Source organism: Silene latifolia, chromosome 1 (assembly GCF_048544455.1).
Source record: "Silene latifolia isolate original U9 population chromosome 1, ASM4854445v1, whole genome shotgun sequence".
Lineage (NCBI taxonomy): Eukaryota > Viridiplantae > Streptophyta > Magnoliopsida > Caryophyllales > Caryophyllaceae > Silene > Silene latifolia.
Window position 1 is genome coordinate 1256583 of NC_133526.1, and position 23106 is coordinate 1279688.

Below are 23106 nucleotides of genomic sequence, written 5' to 3' on the forward strand. Positions count from 1 at the left end.
GTATTTTACTATAATTAATCTTAATATTTTCATTTAAACAAATTGCAACTAAATTTTTTAATTCAAAGCTAAAATCCTTTTTTTATATCTACGAGTATTGCATTGGCCAATTAAAATTGTTAAACAAGATGTATTGTACACGGTAACATTTTGTTTTTTGTTTTTTTCCTTTAATTTTGTCTACCTTTTGTTATGTTTTGATATATAATTATATAAGATATGTTTTATTATTCCAATATTTTAGATATCTTCAATAGGTACAAACTTGCTAACTTCAAATGAAATGATATTCATTGAAAACAATTTAAATATGAATTTAATTAAAGAGCAACCTTCTCTATTTACATAATTTAATAAACAACTTTAAAGAACAAACCCGTGCAATTTGCACGGGTTTAAAACTAGTAATGTGTATAAAGATATACCGAGTATTTGCTTTGCTAAACGTGTTTGTTGGTGTGTGCAGGGAAAAAAAGCAACGGAACAATAATTGCCGTTGTAGTAGTAGTCATCTTAGTGGTGATAGTTATCGTCGTCATAGCTTTCATTTGCATTCGCAAAAGGAAAAATAAGATCAATCAAAATAATCCGAGTAATGGTAAGAACTCCAAACATCTAAATTACGTATCGGCTAGTTTAGAAGGTAACCTCCGTTGAACAATGAAAAAAAGTCGATTAGTTGAAATTTTAGAATTTTTATTAGTTTTAGTTAGATCTATGATGTTATAGTAAGTTGTCTCGTTAAAATTAGTCGGCTCCTAACATCAAATCTTGATTCCGTCGCTGATCTTAATGAGGTTGAACTAATATATCATCACTAAGTAATCTCGGTAAGTTGGAAAAACTTGTACTAGCATTGTCCCTGCTATTATTTTTTAGCTTTGATTAAAATGCCGTCACAAAAAAGAAAAGAAAAAAGCAATTAATTGGAACAAAGTGAGTAAAACTTTATTGGTATGACAGATTATGAGAAGTCACAATAGGAGCAAGTGTCGGTAAGTCTGAATGGGTCATCGGGTAATGCATCCCTATCCCAAACTCCGATTTCCAAAGTATCTCGAGGATGGAATCCAATAAACTTTAAAAAAGCGGAAATCAAGCCGGAGAAGATGGATTTCAAGTTCGATGAGTCATCGGAATTCGACTTAGCCACTCTCAAAGAGGCCACTGACAATTTCTCTAATGAGAATAAAATTGGGAGAGGAGGTTTTGGTGATGTTTTTAAGGTATTTAATTTATCGTTAACTTTCTCTCCTAATACTCTAACGTGAGACACTTACATGTGACACATTTATTTGAGCCGAGACTTTCTCACACGAGGAATAAAGTTTTAAGAGGTTTAACCTTTTTTTTTCTGGCTCTTAGGGCACCTTACCAAATGGGCAAAAAATCGCGGTGAAAAGGCTATCAAAGGACTCCGGTCAGGGAGACATAGAATTCAAAGCTGAAATTGAGCGTCTTGCAAAGCTTAAACACAAGAACTTGGTTCAGTTACTAGGATATTGCCTAGTGAAGGGCGAGGAATCTCTTGTGTATGAATTGGTTGTCAATAAGAGTCTCGACTATTTCCTATTCGGTAAAGTTTTGCAAAATACACATATGCTCGTTTTACTAACTCTCAAGTCAATTGTTTATCTTTATATTTGAATGAAAATGTTTTAAACAAATATAAAGAAATAACGCTGATAAAATATTACGTCCAATGCCCAATTTCACAGTGATGGAGCGAGGGAAGGTTAGCAGAGGCGCTCACCACCGATGAAAATTTTAAAAATATAAATCGAAAATTTTAGTTAATTTTTCAAGCATTTTTTCGAGTTTAGCTTATGTCAATACTTGTGAAAACTTGTGATATAGGTAGTGAAGACAAAAGACCAAAACAATTGAACTGGTCAACTAGATTTGAGATTATAAGGGGGATTGCAAAAGGAATGGTATATTTACATGCAGAGGCTCCTCAACAAACGGTCCATCGCGATCTCAAAGCCGCCAATGTTTTGCTAGACGAGAAGATGAACCCAAAAATAGCGGATTTTGGGTTGGCTAGAAAATGTGTTCCGGATCAAACATATGGCATAACCAAAAGACCTATGGGAACCGAGTAAGCTCCGCTTATAAATTTCTAATTTACTTATTTACATGCAGGGGCGGAACCAATAGGTCGGAAGGGGCAGTAACCGCTACCTCAAAAAAAAATTACTTTATAGTAAGAAGAATTAATATACTAGTTTCTTCGGGCATAAAGTCCTAACTCCGCCCCTGTTTATACAAGGCATAAAATTCAACTTTGTCACTGAATCTATATCACTTCTTCATGAATGCTCACAAATTGCAGCGGTTACATGGCTCCTGAGTATCTACACAATGCAGAACGATTCTCATTTAAAACGGATGTATATGCCTTTGGCGTACTAATCTTGGAGATTATCAGTGGTAAAAGGGTCAACACTGTCTTCAACTACCATTCAGAGGAACTAGGCGAAAAACTCCTAAGCTATGTGAGTACAAACACATTTATTTATTTTCACCGAGAAATAATATAACTAACATGTTTGGAAGTTTTTTAATCAAAAGTAAATAAATGATTAAGATGCATGCATGCAGGAGGTACACTAGTATATCTGTGTAGCTAGCCGTGTAGGCGTGGACTAATAGATACAATATATATATGTTTGTAGGCCTGGAGATGTTGGGATGACAAAAAGCCCTTAGCAGTAGTCGAACCGTTGTTGAAAGATTCATTTATAAGCGAAGAAGTTATAAAATGCATCCAACTAGGTTTATTGTGTGTACAAGATGAAAGTAATAAGAGGCCAGATATGTCGACAATAGTACAGATTCTTAATTTTAACCCGGAGCTTGCTGTATTGGATACGCCTCGATGTCCTCAAAGCCTTCTCCTTGGTGGTCCTGTTCCATTCACATCATCGTCAACCCAACAAAGCGCCACTGATAGCTCCGGCGCTATTAGCTCTTCGGCCAAGTCTGATTTCAAAAATCCCCGTTGATTATCCAAATTGATTCGATATCTGTAAACAAAATTTACTCCGTTGCTACTAGCAACAATGCTGCATGGAAAATATAATTCATGTATTTGATCTTTTTGTAAAGGGTGCATTTCCCATTTTGCTTTGATACAATTACTCAAATGAGATCGTTGTACGCGTACATCGCCTCATCTTTTATGATTTACTCCGTATATGAACTTTATTTTACTAATAGGGGTATTAATTATAATGCATGCATACTTAGAACATCTGTTTTAGCCGAGGCTAACACTTAACCCATTTGTCTCAATAAATTGATTAAATATCACTTGCAAAGATATCCCTCACATGCGTCTAAACAGTTTACCGGCTTAACGGCTTGGTCAAGCCTAAGCCAACCAACCCGACCATCCCATAAACTCTAGTCGGGGGTGGTCTACCCAACCCAAATCACATTTTCGGATTATATTTTGTTTGCTCAAATTCAGATTAGATCGGGTCACACTTGTCAGGTCTATGACCACATCCAAATCGAGATGTTAGGAAAATAGTCTCAATTTTTGTTTATCAAAAAAACAATTTGGGAATCCTAAAAAAATGGTTAGTAAAATGCCACGAGTGTCCCAAACTTTTGTGACCTATATCCTCTTTACCATAAGTCCATCACCCAAATGACATAAAACATCAACATTATTTTCCCAAGTTGCAACCTTATGATATACAATCACATTCACATATCCACACACTTCTACACTCTCCAAACTCTAGCCTCACATTCCTTCATATAACCCAAATCCACCTCAACACTACCCAAAACATTACCCAATTTTTTGCACAAAAACTCAACAAGAACACCAATAAACAACACTTCTTATGTAAAACATAACATACATACATAAACATTCATAAAAATGGCAGCAGAATCATTAAGAATAACAAGAACATTAGAACCAATTTGCAACATCAATGGTAGTTCATCATCAAGAAGACTACTTTCCATCTCCTCACAACAACACCGTTGTCGTCGTGTCGCCGCTGTACCACGGCGGAGATGTCGTCGGAATATTGCGTCATCTTCATCTTCTTTATCTGAGTTATTTGGGAGTGTTAGTATTAGTCAATTTACTTCAACAAATGTTCAAACTTTGCAACAAAAAAGCAAGAAGTTCTCTGTTTTCGCCATGGCTGGTGATGGTGAGATTAATTGAACTCTAACCCTGAAAAATTATGCAATGTTTTGAGATTTCCTAACTGGGTTTTGTAGTTTTTGAGGAATTATGACTGCCCATTTTGTTAGTTTGTCTTGTGATTGTGTTTTTTGTCCGGAATTTTTGAATTTGGCATGTGTATTTGTTGTGGATTGAACACGAAAATATGCAATGTTTTTCGATTTCGTAAGCGGGTTTTGTTGTATTTGAGGAATTATGGGTGCCCATTTAGTTAGTTTGTATGATGGTTGTGTGTTTTTACGGAATTTTTGAGTTTGGGTTGTGTATTTGGTGTGGATTGAAGATAGGGTTTTAGAGTCTATTCTTTCAGAGTTAATTTCAGTTCAATTATGTTTAGTTCGGTTCAATCCAGTTCATTTTTGTTGTTTAGTTTAGTTCAGGTCCTATAAATTTAATTCAATTCAATTCAATTCAGATAGTTTCATGGCCTTAGTTTTCTTAATCTTTTGCTATCATTATTAGACGACAAATGAGCTGAATTGCATTTGGAGGATCATTCTAGGCATTTGAAGTACTCCTCTGTCCCGGTCATTTGTTGTCCTTTTCCATATTTGGGTGTCTCAGTTAGTCAGTGAGTTGGTGTCCTTTCTATTTTAAGAATGAACTTGATGAACAATTTGATCATTCACACTCATTTTGTTCCACTTGTCATTTAGTAATCGGCACTTTCCTCTTTCCTTGGTCTTTGTGCCAAAACAAAAGGACAACAATTGACCGGGACGGAGGGAGTAAAATTTAAGAAGAAAAACCGGGTGGAAGGCAGTAATGATAATGGAGGAGAGACTAAATTGGTAGTTTTTCTTTGTTGGTGTTGTAATGTGTTACATGAAAGTTAGAAATTGTGAATTTGAAGTGTCTGATTGTTCAGTTCAACTGATTATAGACATTGGTGTGGTATATATGTTTGTCCGAATTGCTGACAATTGCTAGAGATATATGAGCGTTGCGTCTTGAATCTCAGATTTGAGCATGATAGTTGTATGTAAAGTGTAAACTAGTACTGCCTATCTGTCTCCATCCGAAGTCCCAATTTTTATGCCACGCTTATTTTTTGTCGTCAACTTTCATAGTACATTTTTCATACATAAGCATTTTGTACGACGGTTACAAGAATTTGTATATAACTTCTGGCTTAGTAGAAGTATAAACATATAGCTTATACTTTGTTGTTGCTGTAGTTTGTTTGATAAGCAATATTCCGTGTTACAAGAAATGTCAGTCTTTCCCTATCTACTTTGTTTAAGACACCGGTTGCCTTCTGACAAAATATTATCTTGTGTAATCAGTATGCATACAGCATACTTGTTTTTCCAAAGGAAGTATTATTAGGGTTCTTTTGTCGGAAACTTGCTGTTAAATATATTTGCTTTCTAACAGTGGAATTATTTTTTTTCTTTTTTTTCTTATCAGATGGAAAGCGTGGAATCCCACTGAAACATTACCGTAATATAGGAATTATGGCACACATTGATGCTGGAAAGACTACCACAACTGAGAGGGTCCTGTACTACACTGGCCGAAACTACAAGATAGGGGAAGTGCATGAGGGAACAGCTACTATGGATTGGATGGAACAAGAGCAAGAAAGAGGGATCACCATCACTTCTGCTGCAACTACAACCTACTGGAACAACCACCGTATAAACATCATTGACACTCCCGGTCACGTCGACTTCACATTAGAGGTTGAACGTGCTCTTAGGGTGTTGGATGGTGCTATATGCCTTTTTGATAGTGTTGCTGGGGTGGAACCTCAATCTGAAACAGTGTGGAGACAAGCAGATAAGTATGGAGTGCCTCGTATATGTTTTGTCAATAAGATGGATCGTATGGGTGCTAACTTTTTCAGAACAAGAGATATGATAGTAACAAATTTGGGTGCAAGGCCTCTTGTACTTCAGTTGCCTATTGGCGCTGAAGACACTTTTGCGGGAGTCGTTGATCTTGTGAGGATGAAAGCTATCGTTTGGTCAGGTGAAGAGTTGGGGGCGAAGTTTAGTTATCAAGATATTCCTGCTGATCTTGAAGAATTGGCGGCCGAATATAGGGCACAGCTGATAGAAAACATAGTTGAACTCGATGACGAGGCCATGGAGGGCTATTTAGAGGGGAAGGAGCCTGATGAGGCAACTATTAAGGAACTTATCAGGAAAGGGACCATCACGGCAACCTTCGTGCCTGTAATGTGTGGGTCAGCCTTTAAGAATAAGGGTGTTCAACCTTTGCTTGATGCAGTGGTTGACTATCTTCCTTCACCAATGGACTTACCTCCAATGAAGGGTACCGATCCTGAAAATCCAGAATTGATCCTCGAGAGAGAGCCTAGTGATGACGCACCGTTTTCAGGGTTGGCTTTTAAGATCATGAGTGACCCTTTTGTGGGGTCATTGACATTTGTGAGAGTCTATTCCGGAAAACTAGCGGCAGGATCTTATGTAGTAAACGCGAACAAGGGCAAGAAAGAAAGAATCGGTAGGCTTCTGGAGATGCATGCCAACAGTAGAGAGGATGTTAAGGTGGCAGTAACAGGTGATATTGTTGCTCTTGCTGGACTAAAAGATACAATCACTGGTGAAACTCTGTCGGACCCCGAGAAACCTATTGTACTAGAAAGAATGGATTTCCCCGACCCTGTCATCAAGGTTGCTATTGAACCCAAGACAAAAGCTGATATCGACAAAATGGCTAATGGTTTAATAAAGCTTGCTCAAGAAGATCCTTCTTTCCACTTTTCTCGTGATGAAGAGATTAACCAGACAATCATTGAAGGGATGGGAGAATTACATCTTGAGATCATTGTAGACAGGCTCAAGAGGGAATTCAAGGTTGGTTATGCTGTTCTGCTTTATGTGTTTTTTCTTGTTTTTAAATTAATTACTGGATTGATGACTGTTTGCGACAGGCAAGTGCTTTTTGAAGTACTGACATTTGCATTAAGCCGATGTCCATGTTAGGCTGCATTCTAATTAGACCTACCAAAACTGACCTGATCCAAACCAAACCAAACTCGACTTGAACCCAAAAGGTACCCTCCCGGAGTTGACCTAAATGACTGATCCAAATCAACCTACCTATAAATGACAGGCCTAAAACGATTTCAAATGACTGATGTGAAACAAAATCTTAATGTTTAGGACTTTAGGCATAAACACCGCATGATCCGACAAGTAACCACCCAACGTGAAATGATCTGTACCTTAAATAAATGGCAATAGCACATCTGAAATGACCCAAACTTTAAAAACCTGGACGGGGAAAAACCTGACCTGATTCCTCGTCCATGTTTTATTATAGTGTATTTGGTCAGCTGCACAATCTCTTCAATGTTGTGCATTGATGCATATACCATTGTTCACTGTTTCGCTCATATGACCATATGAGACTATGAGCGAACTCTGTTTCTAACACTGTCATTTCAATGATGGTGGACTTCCGCCTTACAAAGCGATGGACGTCCTTTGAACTACTACTACTACTACTACTATTTAGATCCCCCCAGGCCCCCATTACAAGAAAAAATTTCCGTGTAAAATCAGTAAAACTAACATCTTTGTTATGACCTGTTATCCCTTTACAGGTTGAGGCTAATGTTGGTGCTCCACAAGTCAACTACCGTGAAAGTATTTCTAAAGTATCAGAAGTGAAGTACGTACATAAGAAACAGTCAGGTGGTCAAGGACAGTTTGCTGACATAACTGTACGTTTTGAACCCTTGGAACCCGGGAGTGGATATGAATTTGTGAGTGAGATCAAGGGTGGTGCTGTACCAAGGGAATATATTCCTGGGGTAATGAAAGGACTTGAAGAATGCATGAGCAATGGTGTGCTTGCAGGATTCCCTGTGGTTGATGTGCGGGCTGCATTAGTTGATGGTTCATACCACGATGTTGACTCCAGTGTCTTAGCTTTCCAGCTTGCCGCTAGAGGAGCATTTCGTGAGGGTATGAGGAAAGCAGGTCCAAAGATGTTGGAACCGATAATGAAAGTCGATGTTATCACACCTGAAGAACACCTGGGAGATGTGATTGGTGATCTTAACTCTAGGAGAGGGCAAATCAACAACTTTGGTGATAAACCGGGTGGTCTCAAGGTAAGATGACTGTTATGCTCTGTGCTTTTTTTTTTTTTTTTTTTTTCTCTCCCTAGAGTAACCTAAGGTGATAATACTTTCTGCCGGTTGTGTACGCTTGACCCCTTTAGTCGATCATAGGCAATAGGCACTGAAACACGCGAGTAATGTTATAATAATTATTATCACGAGCATATGCTCTTTTAGTCCCAATCAGACTGGCCATTTCCATTTTCGAGTATGCCAGACAAAACCAGGTGGGACACACGGAGTAAATTTAATCAAGCCGAGAAAAGTCGAGTGATTGATAATCCTATGTAAAATTGTTGAAGGAATTAGAATCGTTCCAGGTCTCTCATTCACGACTGTCCTGGATGTTGTGCAGATTGTAGATGCTTTGGTTCCGCTAGCAGAGATGTTTCAATATGTCAGTACATTGCGAGGCATGACTAAGGGCCGAGCTTCCTACACAATGCAGCTTGCCAAGTTCGATGTTGTTCCTCAGCACATTCAGAACCAGCTTGCAGCTTCTAAAGAGGAAGCTGTCAGCGCTTAGGTCGCTTCTCAAGCAGCGGGTGTTTTGGTATGATGAGATATTTACTGAAACAAATGCCTGTGTTTAAAATTATTTGAAGTTCAGGCATCCTTGAATTTTGTGATCAATATTTGTACAAGAGACGATGTATTATTTGGCTGGCAATTCATATTTGTATAATTTTTGAATGAAAATCAAGAAATATACTCTCCATGTATCAGTAATTCAGTATCCATCTCGTGTAACGGTAAACCACTGTAACATCCATTTTGTCTACGTTCTGATTTTTTTACTTCACAGGCAGAACGGATACGTCTTCCTATTCAGACGAAACTAACCATGAGGCCGTGACCTACATACATGTGATAATTTTGGAAGATGGCCAATTCTGAAAATTTGGTAGTTTGATCTAGATGGGAGCGAATATTAACTACCAATTTAATCCGGTACTAATATTAAGAAAGAGAACTAAAAATTGAACAAAAAATAAGACTGCTCAGATAGACAGTTGCATATGAAGTTATTGTACAACAAACAATTTGAAAGAATTATGGATTTGGTCGAGTAAGACCGATTATTTTATTTTCTAGTTTAGGCATAATAACGATTGAAAATTGAGGTGGTCAATAAAATGAGTCAACCTAACCCTCGTGCCTCAATACGCTTGATCCACCTAACCCCATTCAACTCGTCCCCTAACCTAGGTTGAGTCACGGCCAAACTTCTCCTCTCCCTTCCCCAACTCGTCCAAACACCTTATAAAAATATGGAAGTACTCCGTAGTTCACTCCATCCGGCCGACCAACCTCATCCCGCCACCAAACTAGACCAATATTTCAACCATAATTTAAAAAAATAAAATAAAAAAAAAGCGAGTTGATATCAGGGCATGTAAATTTTACAAATTAGACAAAATACCAATCATTCTTTTTCCAAAAAATTCACAAACTTAAAAAATTGAGTATCACTTGCAAAATAACAAAGTTTAGGATATTGAATTTTCCGATTCTTTTTTAATGTTTTTTTATTTTGCTACATGATTATTTTTAGATTTTTAGGAAAATCTATACAGTACTTAATTTAGGTCTAATTAATTATCAATCCTCCGTCTACAAGAACATTCGAGAACCCCCCCTTCAACTAGACAAGAACCCTCTCGTCTTTTCAACTTCTCCTTCTCCCTTCTCTATTAATATCCTCTCCTCCATAATATCTCACTATCTCAACCCCACAAAACCCCAACCGAAACCCAAGCCAACCAAAACGATGGCAGAAGAAGCAAAAGCTAAAGGAAACGCTGCGTTTTCCGCCAAAAACTACACCGAAGCAATCACCCACTTCACCGAAGCAATCAATCTCGCCCCAACAAACCATGTCCTCTACTCTAACCGATCCGCAGCCTACGCCTCCCTAGGCAACTTCTCCGCAGCGTTATCCGACGCGGAGAAAACCGTATCCCTTAAACCCGACTGGGCTAAGGGATACAGTCGTCTCGGGAGCGCTCACTTAGGTTTAAGACACGTCCCCGAGGCGATTGAGGCTTATACTAAGGGCCTCGATATTGATCCTAATAATGAGGCCCTTAAGACTGGTCTCGAGGACGCTAAGCGTGCTCTCCCGAGAGAGAACGCGTTCCCGAAAGGAGCGAGTCCGTTCGGGGACGCGTTCTCTGGTCCTGAGATGTGGGCGAAGCTTACTGCTGATCCGACTACTCGAGTTTTTCTGCAGCAGCCTGATTATGTTAGGATGATGCAGGATCTTCAGAAGAATCCGTCGAATTTGAATCTTTATTTGCAGGACCAGAGGGTTATGCAGTCGCTTGGTGTTTTGTTGAATATTAAGATGAGTACTGCCGGCGGTGACCGCGATTTTCCGATGGGAGACGCGGAGGCGGAGGAGGCTTCGCCAGCGCCTAAGGCGCCGGCGAAGGAGGAGAAGAAGGTGGTTGTGGAGGAGAAGAAGGTGGAGGAGGTGGTGGATGATGGGAAGGCGGAGGCGAAGAAGGAGAAGGAATTAGGGAATGCGGCGTATAAGAAGAAGGATTTCGAGACGGCGATTGGACATTATAGTAAGGCGATTGAGCTTGATGATGAGGATATTTCTTATTTGACGAATCGTGCTGCTGTTTATTTGGAGATGGGGAAGGTATAATTGATTTTATCTTTATTTAATTTGATAATTAATGATTTCTTGTTCGTATGTTGAGATTCAATTTGTTTTTATTAGAATTGCATTAATTGTATGTTTATAGTTTATACTATCGAATTGTTGGTTGAATTTTGATTTGAAATGTCGATTGGTAGATAGTTTAGATAGTTGTTTATGGTTGCGGAATTAGGTTAAGAAGATTGTTGCTGTACTGGTAGATAATTAGCAGTTGTATAATTCGAGAATAGTTCAATTCCGGTTTGTACAGTCGCTTATTAGAAGAATGTCGTGTTGTGATGGTTGAGTTCCGGTTTGCTCAGTCGCTTATGGTAGAATGAAATGTTATATGGTACTGGTTGAGATCCAGTGTGTACAGTCGCGTATATCAGAAGGAATGTTGTGTAGTACTAGATGAGTTCCGGTTTGTACAGTCGCTTATTAGAAGAATGTTGTTTTGTCGGGTTAAGTTCCAGTTTGCTCAGTCGCTTATGGTAGAATGAAATGTTACATGTTTGTACAGTCGCTTATATTAGAAGAAATGTTGTGTAGTACTAGATGAGTTCCGGTTTATACAGCCTCTTACTAGGAGAATGTTGTGTAGTACTAGTTGAGTTTTGGTTTCACAGTCACTTATTAGGAGAAAATCATGTCGTACTAGTTGAGTAATGGTTTGTACAGTCGTTTGTCAGAAGTATATTGTGTGGTAGTAGTTGAATTCTTGTTAGTACAGTCGTTTATTAGACTGAGTGTTGTGTGGTACTAGTTGAGTATCGGTTTGCCTAGTTGCTTACTAGAAGATGTCTTGCTATACTAGTGTGCTAGTTGGGTTCTGGTTTGCATAATCTTCTTAATGGAAAAATGTTGTTTGGTAATACTTGGGTTCCGGTTTGCAAAATCGTTTACTATTGAGTTCTAGTGTCAGTTGAGTTCTGGTTTGCACAGCTGTTCACTATATAATTTGAGCTCAAGCTGGATCTTGCTTTGTCAACTACTTCCTTTGTTGTAGTTGTTGAATAATAGGTCTTTTGTTTGTCTGCGACTCTGGTATCGATTATTTGAGTTCCTGTTTTGTAAAGTTGCTTATCGTTGATTTTCGGTTTGCATAGTCAATAAGAGTGTTGTATAGTACTCACTGAGTTCTGGTTGGCACAGCTGTTTGCCACATAATTTAAGCCTAAGCAGGATCTTGCTTCTGATTGTTTAAACTACTTGATCTGTGGTAGTCATCGAATTATGGAGGGGTGGTTGTTTGGTGTGCTTGTCTTTAATTTGATTTTTTGTTTAGTACGATGAGTGCATCAAGGACTGTGACAAAGCTGTCGAAAGAGGGAGGGAACTTCGGTCAGATTACAAGATGGTAGCCAGGGCTTTGACTAGGAAAGGAACTGCATTGGTGAAGTTGGCAAAGACATCGAAAGACTATGATCTTGCTATTGAGGCTTTTAATAAAGCTCTCACTGAGCATCGTAACCCTGATACACTGAAGAAGCGGAATGACGCTGAGAAAGCTAAGAAAGACCTGGAGCAATTAGAGTATTTCGACCCCAAGATTGCAGATGAGGAACGGGAGAAAGGTAACCTTCACTACGTGTTTTTTGTTGCTTTAACATACCTTTAACCTTTCTGTTGTGCTGTTAGTATCTAGCTTGTTTCTACAAGATACTAAGAAGTATTTTTGACTTGCACTTGTTCTGTTATGTGATTTATTAAGCACGTTTCGCTTTTCTAATTGGTACTCTGTACCTTGTATTAAACTCGGTCACAACACTGCATTGTTTCCTTTTAAAGTCGACCAGTCTCTGTTGTGTGAACTGATGTGTTGAGAATCAAATTGTATTTCTGTTTCGAAAATTTGTATGATTTCTGTTCTTGTTTTGGCCGAGCCTATTTTTCCAGAGTTATTATTAACTAGTTATATTCACCGTCTTATCTCATGTCAACGTCAACGTGTGCAGGAAATGAATACTTCAAGGAGCAGAAGTATCCTGAAGCCATTAAGCATTACTCAGAAGCTATCAAAAGGAACCCTAAGGATGCAAAGGTTGGTTTCTCTCTTTAGACGCCACTTCATGTTATATTTCGAGGCATGGTTGATTGTTGAATAAGTTATAGAGCTTATAATTACCGAGTTTCTGTATTACAGGCTTACAGCAACAGAGCTGCAAGCTACACAAAGCTGGCAGCCATGCCAGAAGCTTTGAAGGATGCGGAGAAGTGTATTGAGCTTGATCCTACCTTTGTAAAGGGCTACACTAGAAAGGGTGCCGTCCAATTTTTCATGAAGGAGTATGAGAAGGCCTTGGAAACCTATCAAGAAGGACTTAAGCTCGAGCCAAACAACCCAGAGTTGTTAGACGGTGTGAGAAGGTACTTTTAAAGCAAATATTCCCAATCTTTTGTGAGACTCCCATGATACTAGTTATGACCCGCCATATATGTGAGACTATTTTTGTCGGGATCTGTCTTGAATTTGTTCTTACTGATGTTTTCCTTCTAAATTTGTCCTACAGGTGTGTTGGGCAAATTAACAAGGCAAGCCGTGGAGATCTAACTCCTGAAGAGCTAAAGGAGAGACAGGTACAGTGATCTGAATTTCGTGTCTTTGAACCCTATAAAATTTATGTTGCAGTAGTATTCATAAGTCATAACCGTCTCATCAACATTTGTCTTCTAATTTTTGCAGGCCAAGGGAATGCAAGATCCGGAGATCCAGAGCATCCTCACTGACCCTGTTATGAGACAGGTTTGAACACGTTCGACTGCTTATTGGCGTTATTATTTCAACTAGAAAGTAATTATACTGTAAAAGTACTGATCTCTTGTGTATATGTTCAGGTGCTGACTGACTTCCAAGAAAACCCCGTTGCTGCACAAGAGCATACCAAGAACCCGATGGTCATGAACAAAATTCAGAAGCTGGTTAGCGCCGGAATCGTTCAACTTAGATGATTTATGCACATTCGACAGTTGACATGGGATTGATTGTTTGGTCACTTTTTGACATCTAAACTGTGTAGTTGAATCTGTGGATGTGGTGCTGTTTTTATCAAAGTTTTGAGCAAACTTCTTTCTTAATCTTGAGCTTATTGAATGTTGTTAAATTCACCACTCTTGGTTAAGTCGAGAGCAACGATCTAATTGTACGCTTTTCATTATATGTGAGGAAAATTTTAAGAAACAAATATATTAAGCCTCAACTTTAAAAGGCGCCTAAATTCACGTGTCCTAGATTTTAACAAAACTCGATTTTATTTCTAGCCCAAGAGAAAAAAATAGATGTGATTTGTCAAGATCAATGCATTTTTCAACCATTATGATAACTAAAAGAAAACTTTGTATTCTGTATTCTATTGATCTTGTGTTTGGCTCCACATTGAACACTAAATTTCTTCGAAAGACAAACACCAATTGAATTGATAGAGGCGATACAACTATGATATTAAAGCTTGAAATGTATAACCTTACAAAATTACATTTTGGGACATTCTACGTGGTAACCTTGTGATTTTTTATTTTCTATATGGTCTCGTTTTTAACAAAAACGCCTTTGACTGGACATAATTCACGACCAAAACTTCTTAAAGCGGCAATAAGAGGCAATACGACTAATCTAAGCTCGGTATGTATAGCCTTACAAGATGCAACACTTCACCGGCACTATTCATGGGTCGGGCTAGGTCGGACTGGACCAACTCATGAGCCGAAAAGTCAAAAACTTATGTTGTACCATCGGCACTTCTAGGCCTACTTAAGAAGTCGAACCCGGTGAAAACCGAGTTGGCTAGCGGACTCGAGTTATTTGATCACCTCTAATTAAACCCACTCCAATATGGCAATATATACACAAAGTCACGACGTGTTCATTTCGTTCATCAACCACACGCCCATCCGCCATTAAAACTCGAAGTCTGGAGCTCGACTACAGAGAAATCGCAACTTCCATCGTTCTATCCCTACCGTAAATTCGGAACACTTTGATTCAATTGAACATTAATCACAGGTATTTCACTCATTTATAATTGAATTGTCTTCTGCATTTTCCCCAATTTAATAACTAATTTCAATTGCTTGATTCATCATTTGCATTTTAAATCTAGCTCATTCTTTATTCTACTTTTGATTCTTCCTCTTCTACTAGTGAATTTGTACATTTGAGCAATTAGTTTGGAATTTTTGATGATTTTCTAGGGTTTGCAACGCTAGAAACTGGATGACTATTTAATCTAGTTGATTTTCTAGGGTTTCTTCATTTAATTTGAGCTATTACTTTATGATTTATATTGTTCATCTTTCAAGTGCTTGAGAATCTAGTTGATTTTTGTAGTTTTTAGCCGTCATGTTTGCAAGGGGGTTATCAGGTAAACATAATGTCAATGTAGAGTATGTCGGTCTCGAGACGAAGAATGATCAGTGTTGATACAGCTGAGTAATTGATATGTCAGTATTGTCCTGATTTATATGACTCTTTAGGTAGTTAGTGTTGATGAGGATGCGAAATAGATATGCAAACATATTTTGATCATTATACTCCGTATTTGAATTCTCAATTGTGAATTCCTGGCATACTCCAAGCATCATTGCGGAATTGAATTCCAACATTATTTCTTGTATTGAGACCGAGGAACTTCATTTCCCAGCTGCCAAATGCAACCTGGAATAATATTGGATTAGAGATGCTAGACTTAATGGTTGTCTGATATGCGGAGTAGTTGTTGACTTTATGTTAGGGAAATCCTAATAAAAGGTTTTCAAGGGGTTTTCGGTTGGTGGTGAAGTATTTTGTCTACTGATTCTTCTACTCGTCTTCTAGCACTGTGCAGTTGGTTAGTTGATATACACTTTGATTTTGACATTACTAGTTCTGTTTTCCAACACTGATAACCAAATCTGTGAAAAATTTTGTGTTTATGATCAAATCAAACTTTGATGTTCAGTGATTCCAAGATTATTCTGTCTCGAATTCCGATACCATGAACAATTGATCACAGTGTCTTATAGTTAATGCTACTCCCTTTCTTATAACAAACTTATCTGTTTAGGCTTGCTGTTCCAGTGTTCATATCGACCACTCGACCAGGGCAGGCTATAATGCCACATTTGTAATGCATTAAGTCATGATACATTAGTTTTTAAACACCAAATCTCACCCAATTGTACGTAGCACAGTGAGACCTTATATGCAGCCTCTATCAGTTGTAGGGCCTTCGAGCCCTTGAAGCAATGCTATTATTAACCTTTTATAATAATTGCTGAAACTTGAGATCAGTTAATAAGAGGGAAGCAAACGAGTGAGGCCAGTAGAGGATTACCACGAACTGTTACCTCTTTGCTGTGATTTGGTTGATAAAATTCATTTTTAAGTTTCTAGATGTTGTTTTGATATCTGTCATTCGTTCTGCTGGGAAACTAAGCTTGAAAACGTGATGTTTTTGAAGCTCGGTCTAGAATTTTATGTGTCATGTCTCATGTGCCTTTTTATCTTGCCGCACTTGTATTAATCTCTTATTTTACATTTTACTTGTTCGTAGGTACAATTGAAGTTCATCGATGAGTGCTGCTACTAAGTCTAGCAGCTTAAAATCTGCTTTCTCATACTGTGTACAACAAGTGAGAAGCTATGACTACCACAATTACCTATGTCTCCTCGAACTTCCCCCTGGTATGCGAAAAGCTGCATTTGCTCTTCGTGCCTTCAATGTTGAAACAGCCAGAGCAATGGACGTTGCTTCTGATCCCCGGATAGGCCTAATGCGTCTTGTTTGGTGGCAAGATGCGTTAGACAAAATCTATGCCGGTAAGGTGATTGAGCATCCTATAGCTCAATCCCTTTCATCAGTTCTATCAGAGCATAAGATAAGCAAGGCCTGGCTGAAAAGATCGGTTGAAGCCCGTATAAAAGATGCTCAAAAGGAACCCGATGATATCCCAAAAACTATCGAAGAACTAGAAAAATATGCGGAGGACACTCAATCCACTATCTTGTACATGACATTGCAGTCTGGAGGTATCAATTCCACAGTAGCTGATCATGCCGCTTCTCATATTGGTAAAGCTAGCGGGATTTCATTACTCTTAAGATCACTTCCATATCATGCAAGTCGTCATCGTCATTCTGCTTATATACCATCTGATATCGCGTCCAAACATGGCCTCATGATTCAAGATGGGGGTACAACCGGAACTAGTGTGGATTTCCGAGAGGGGCTTAGTAACGCTGTTTTTGAGATGGCTTCATCGGCAAATACCCATTTGGAGAAAGCACGACAATTGGCTAAAACTGTACCTTCTGAAGCTGTCCCTGTGCTTCTCCCAGCTGTTCCAACTCAGGTTCTCTTGGATTCTCTCAGACGGTTTAATTTTGATGTCTTTGATCCAAGATTGCAGCAAGGCGTTCTAGGCATACCTCCGTTGTGGTTTCAGCTTAAACTGAAGTGGCATTCATGGAGGGGTAGGTACTAGACTACTAGGAATAGAATTGTAGTTTCGATCCCTTTTTGGGTTGAATAAGAAGCATAAACATTGCGGATTCATTGTAATCAGAATTACATTCTGAGGTAGGGACTAGGGAGTTGAGATTCGGAATTTTTGGTGTATAATTTGCACTGTTTTCCACAGTTTTGTGCAATGAATTTTGTTGAACATAGTTCATTCGGAAGAAATGAATCACTGATTATTGCATGACAATAGATGATACGAAGTACATTGCCATGTAAATTGGATACTTCGACCTCATGTCATGTCTGACACTCACGGCCTCATTCGGAAGAATGAATCAATGATTATTGATGATACGGACTTATGGAGTACATTGCTACGTAAATTTGATACTTCTGACTCATGTCGTGTCCGACACTCGCAGCCATGCATTTTTTTTATCGAAGGATCCAAAAAAAATGGGGAGTCGGAGTAATAGGTGCATTGTACGTCAGAAATTTAATAGGAATATAGGATTGGAAAATAGCCAAAAAAAAAACGCTAGAAGGAGGGCTTGAACCTCCGACCTTGTGGTTAACAGCCACACGCTCTAACCAACTGAGCTATTCCAGCAACTTGATATTACTTGACGTCAAATATTATTTATTTCAGAGCATAGAGTATTATTGGACACTACAATTGCACGTATAAAATTCCTTAGTTTCTTTGTTTTTCCTTTTATGATTTTTTTTTTAGACAAGTTTTTCCTTTTAAAATTAGTTTGTAGGAAAAATTATCAGTTCAACTTTATGAGCAGTAACGTTGCACAAATGTTACTCTACAATTAAAAGGGTATAAATTTTGAACGATAAAACAGCATAAATTTGTATACGAGTATTTCAATAAGTTAACATAAATTTAAAAAGACTTATTTATCATCAATTTTTTATAAGCAAATCTAAAAAGAAATTGACAAGAATGTTATATCACCATCTAAATTGACTTATTTATCATCGTAAGTGGCCGGCGGCCTTGATATTATTGTGCAGAAATTGGGTAACATATTTATCTTTGTAGCTCCCTTTAATACTAGAAAGTAGAAACTCGAAAAGAATTAATTAGAGTATTAAAAAAGCAATCAAACAGACAGTTTTGCGCACGAGTGCAATATACATTATACAATTATGTAATTATTGTATTTAGTGTTAAAGGGCCATGTTCAATGTTCATGTATCAAAACTGAACTCGTATAGCGTATATTTCGTGTATATGGTGGTCGATATGTCTCACAAATTATTAAAAGACAATTATATGAGATCAACCACCTTATATTATTCTATTTGTCCGTAGATTATGATTTATCATGTCTAACACGATCATTTATACAACTCGGCTACTCATTAGTCCATATGTTATTTTTAATGTTATAATTGTCGATAAATGTTCTGTTCAAGTGGATTTGGGAATGACATCCCTCTGGTGTTACCTATCGTGCCCACGGTAAACGTCGAGTGGCCAAGTGAGGAGCGGAAATATTATAAGAAATTATACTTACAAATTAGTTAATACCGAGTACTTCTATTATGTATAATATAATGATCATATAGCACATAAGCACTCACATTTCATTATATTAGTCCATTTTTTCAATTAGTTATTTCAGTTTTCAGATAACTTTTCAGTTAGTTTTAACAAACAAAACTTAAGTCGAATAAAATGTAAGATCGACAAGTACATATATAAGGCGGCATTCAAACTTATGACCTACTATCACAACACAATATTTTGATCTTAATTTATAGACTAAAGACTTCGTCGATTTTATGCATGGTATTTTAGTTGCGTATGCTAAGTGCCAACAATCATTTGATGAACCACAAACATGCATGTTCTCAACTAAATAATAGAATCTTGATGTGATTCGTTTGGTATGTAGTAAATTGTGGACAACAAAATTAAGCATATAAAATTATGCACCACTAATTTACTAGAATTCGATCTCTTAAGATAATGGTACAGCATATGATTCCAAAACAATCTTTTTCAAATAGAAACTTTGATTTTTCAGTAGGCCTTTGTCATAATAATTCAAGCTCATAAAAGAGTTTTATGTGATACAATTATTTGTTGTCAATGACGAAAATAAATTATTGTATATGTAAGATTATCCTACCGTAGTAAGAAAATTTCAATGAATTTTAAATTCACATAAGTTATTACTCCGCTTTTTAAAATCGTTTAATCTTTTATTCTCGATTTAAATTTAAGTTTTTATAAAAGAAATCAGGATTTTGAATTTAAAATTAACCTATAAGTTGGGATTAAGGCTCTGATGTTGTTGTAATTGAGGAACTATATTTTTTAATGAAAGCAACAACATAATTAAAAGTTACTCCTTAACTAATTAACTACTTCACAAATTATAGTATAACACCGTCTACTTTTACAAAAAGATTGTTCGTTTATTGCTAATTAAAAGGTTATTTTTTTATACTTGTATAATAGGATCGTCTCACAGTATAAGACGGTCTTACGCAATAACTAATGTAACTTCTTACATTTTTTTGGATTAAATTTAAAAAAAAAAATATATATAGGAAGAACTTTACATAATGAAGTCATTAGTCATGCATGCACAAATGCACAATCAAATTAAAATTCATTCAATTTGTTTCTAAGATCTCCAAATATACACTTTATTATTAACTATGTAGAGTGTAGACAATCAAACTCACTCTTGGAAACAAGAACAACCTACTTTAAATTAACACAAATTCTCATTTATGACGGAACTATCCGTCGCAAGCAAATTAAACTAACTACTCTCTCCTTTTCATCATATTCTTCGATTTTAAAAAGTGAAAAAAATACGATGAAATAAAGATTAATACATATCAAGTCGACAAGCACCTAAGACTTGAGACACAACTAAACATCGGTGACCGACATTTAGTGACGGATTCAGCAATCCTAGTCTTAACATTCTCAAACTCGGATATCGGGCACGGTATCATGATCCGACCCGGATGATTGAACCCGTAAACCCTCTCAGCTTCCTTCAATAAATTCTCAAACAAAGGATGATTAAGGAAAACAACCGGCACTAACACACGCCGCGTGTCACCATCTGATTCACCCACGTAGACTGCCAGCTGTCCCTTAGGAACTTGAACCGGTCTACCCAACCGGATATAATCCCGGTTCGAACCCGGTTTCAGTAACTCCAACTTTATTTTTCTTCCCCATTGGAGTAATTTGGATAATCCTTTGCTTCTTTGCATGGTTGAACCGACTAATTTATGATATTTGCATGAATTTCTTCTGAACCGAGTCACCCATTTAAAAACCCGGATTATTTTCCGACCCAATTTGAACCCTCTAATATTTCTCCTCCTGTAATAACTCATCATTTTACCCTTACTAATTCTTATATGAAACGGTCTGTCTTGTAAGAGACGTACACTTTTTTATGTAATTGACTTAAAACTCCAAATTACAAACAAAAATTCCTTAAGTAATTCTTATATGAGACGGTCTGTCTCGTAAGAGATGTACGCTTTTTTATACAAGTGACTAAACTCCAAATTGCATGCAAAAATTGGAGTTTCAAAAATTGTATAATTTGATGATTTTGTGAAATGAGTTATGATATGAGAAAATGGGGACATGAATGTGGTTTTATATGAGTTGAATCAATCATATTTTTTAAAATTAATTGATTTATTTCTTAATATAAAAGATTTTTATATGTTTTTATAAGGTTAGGATGCTTCGTGGGTGTCAGTATCAATTAAAGTGTGTCATGGAGTAATTAATAGTGGAGGAATTCGAAATGTCACGATCATAAATTTATTGTTTTGCTTAGGTTTAGCTTGGGTCATGCAGTCATGATGTAACTTTTGTTAAATACTCAAAAAAAAATCGTTATACAAATATATAACGGTTCGGTCCATGAGCACTTAGATCAACTGATATGTACATCTTAATAAAGGATTAAAGGGTATTGGATTCGAGTCTTGTGAATAGCAGTGATAAACTTATAAGGGAGAATTTTACCATCTTAGTAACCTGCTCAGCTCGAATCCGTTCTAAACTGGTTGATATATACCAAAACAAAAACAATAGATAGTCTATATAATCAAAATCAAAATTTGTCCTCTCCATTTCCTAAAAAGAAATGGAGAGGCCATTACCTATCAACGGTCCAGATTGTATCTAGCCAACATCGAACGGTTAAAAATTTATGCATAAAAATAAAGGGTAAATAGAGTATAGAGGAGATAATATTATTACGGGTAATTTGATAACTTATATCTTGAATAACTCACTTTTTTCAAATCTTATACTTAAAATAATTTTCTTTAAAATCTTATAGTCTTCCTTCCGAAAAGCCATGATTCACAATTTGGTTGGGTAATAATGTAATATTGTCGTTTCTTCTGAAGCCATGAAGAGAGGTTATATAGAATTGCATACTCTTTGCACTGTTTTGAAGGCTACATTTTAGCGGTCTTTTTAAATTGTGTATGTGCATATGAACATAATGTAAAGAAATTTTACTCTACATTTTACGTAACTTAAGTTAGCTTAGCTTTGGTTCACATGTTCTGGATATGATTTTTTTTAATAGCAGTATGTCAATATCTATGAAGATTCTACTTATTATGAGTGGATTAATTTCTACATAAGAAATTAATATATTTAGTTGGTCTTCTCTTACTGAAACTCAAAATTTTTGGCCACTATTCGTTTTTTTATAGTCCTAATACAGGCATGGTTGAGAGCACTCTTTATCTGTGCCTAATCTTCTTATGGTATCAGGGGATGTGTTATAGGATAAATTAACCACTCATTAGAAAACAATTACTTAGTAGGTTTCAGGATGGAATTTGCTGCAGTATGTAAAGTGGCTTGATGCTTTTGAGTAAGAAACTTGTTCTAGACTTCCAAAATGTAGCGAGTAGTGCTAACTGATCTTGTTAAACAAAGCACTATGCCTGATTCAGATGAATTAGCAGAGCTCAGCAAAGCCTACTAAAGCCAGACACTGAAGCTTTAGAAGCAAGTTGCATGCTACAATCAAGGATTAAGGGGAGCATCCCTTACTTTCCCATTTGGCCCAAAACGATATGCATATTTTTTGTGATTAATGCAAAAAAAAAAAAGACGATTACCTTTGACCCTAATGAGTGCCTCTTTGATGAACAGATAGCCTTGATCTGTATGCCAATACATTGATAGCACCTTAATCGATGTTGTCAGGATCGAGATTCTACATTGGATCGATGGGGAGGGTAGGATCGAATCGGTAGAATCGGATCGTAGAATCGCAAGATTCTACAAACTCACTAAATATAATTTTTTATTTTGTAAAAACATATAATTGAAAATCAAAACACTTATTTATTAATATTTATTCATAAATATTGGTAATTAATGATTTTAGTATCATTGTATGAACAACTTACACGAAACTTGGGTTTTACGGTGTCATTATATAAAAATATAAATTAATTTTTATTTATTATGGAATCGGATCGTAGGATCGTAAAATAGTAGGATCGTATTATGATCCCATCTCTAGAAATTTTGAAATTAATAGGATCGTAAGGTTATACAACTATGATAGAATCGTAGGATCCAGGATCGGTCAAACATTTTTGGATCGTAAAATCGTAGAATCGTTGGATCGAATCGCAATTCTGACAACAATGACCTTAATTG

The 23106-nt window shown here is 36.9% G+C and overlaps 3 protein-coding genes, 1 long non-coding RNA gene and 1 other non-coding gene across 5 annotated transcripts; 4 read left to right on the forward strand and 1 right to left on the reverse strand.

Annotated features, from left to right (window-relative positions):
* The first annotated feature begins 2335 nt into the window (after positions 1-2335).
* On the forward strand, positions 2336-3202 carry LOC141642030 (uncharacterized). Its single transcript, XR_012543162.1, has 2 exons — positions 2336-2498; positions 2679-3202. It is a non-coding gene; the product is annotated as an uncharacterized LOC141642030 (long non-coding RNA).
* Positions 3203-3656: 454 nt separating this feature from the next.
* LOC141591888 (elongation factor G, chloroplastic) lies at positions 3657-9053 on the forward strand. The gene is made up of 4 exons (XM_074412383.1): positions 3657-4181; positions 5627-7041; positions 7794-8306; positions 8671-9053. Exons 1-4 carry the CDS (start codon positions 3899-3901, stop codon positions 8839-8841), a joined length of 2382 nt encoding a protein of 793 aa, XP_074268484.1. The 5' UTR covers positions 3657-3898; the 3' UTR covers positions 8842-9053.
* Positions 9054-9917: 864 nt separating this feature from the next.
* Positions 9918-14150, forward strand: LOC141591898 (hsp70-Hsp90 organizing protein 2-like). Its single transcript, XM_074412394.1, has 7 exons — positions 9918-10965; positions 12254-12542; positions 12924-13009; positions 13112-13335; positions 13479-13545; positions 13652-13711; positions 13804-14150. Exons 1-7 carry the CDS (start codon positions 10087-10089, stop codon positions 13915-13917), a joined length of 1719 nt encoding a protein of 572 aa, XP_074268495.1. The 5' UTR covers positions 9918-10086; the 3' UTR covers positions 13918-14150.
* A 629-nt stretch (positions 14151-14779) lies between these two features.
* Positions 14780-17650, forward strand: LOC141591909 (uncharacterized). Its single transcript, XM_074412405.1, has 2 exons — positions 14780-14968; positions 16497-17650. The coding sequence occupies exon 2, from the start codon at positions 16516-16518 to the stop codon at positions 17425-17427; it is 912 nt and encodes a 303-aa protein (XP_074268506.1). The 5' UTR covers positions 14780-14968; positions 16497-16515; the 3' UTR covers positions 17428-17650.
* Positions 17651-17941: 291 nt separating this feature from the next.
* TRNAN-GUU (transfer RNA asparagine (anticodon GUU)) lies at positions 17942-18015 on the reverse strand. The gene has a single exon. It is a non-coding gene; the product is annotated as a tRNA-Asn (tRNA).
* Between the last annotated feature and the right edge of the window lie 5091 nt (positions 18016-23106).

What these genes read in the sequence shown, in the direction of transcription:
- LOC141591909 (XM_074412405.1), top strand. Translation starts at nt 16,516, where the DNA reads ATGAGTGCTGCTACTAAGTCTAGCAGCTTAAAATCTGCTTTCTCATAC.
- LOC141591888 (XM_074412383.1), top strand. Translation starts at nt 3,899, where the DNA reads ATGGCAGCAGAATCATTAAGAATAACAAGAACATTAGAACCAATTTGC. An exon ending in TTTCGCCATGGCTGGTGATG is followed by an intron (nt 4,182 to 5,626) that starts GTGAGATTAATT and finishes TTTTCTTATCAG; the next exon opens with ATGGAAAGCGTGGAATCCCA. An exon ending in GGCTCAAGAGGGAATTCAAG is followed by an intron (nt 7,042 to 7,793) that starts GTTGGTTATGCT and finishes ATCCCTTTACAG; the next exon opens with GTTGAGGCTAATGTTGGTGC.
- LOC141591898 (XM_074412394.1), top strand. Translation starts at nt 10,087, where the DNA reads ATGGCAGAAGAAGCAAAAGCTAAAGGAAACGCTGCGTTTTCCGCCAAA. An exon ending in GGAACCCTAAGGATGCAAAG is followed by an intron (nt 13,010 to 13,111) that starts GTTGGTTTCTCT and finishes TCTGTATTACAG; the next exon opens with GCTTACAGCAACAGAGCTGC. An exon ending in AAGAGCTAAAGGAGAGACAG is followed by an intron (nt 13,546 to 13,651) that starts GTACAGTGATCT and finishes TAATTTTTGCAG; the next exon opens with GCCAAGGGAATGCAAGATCC.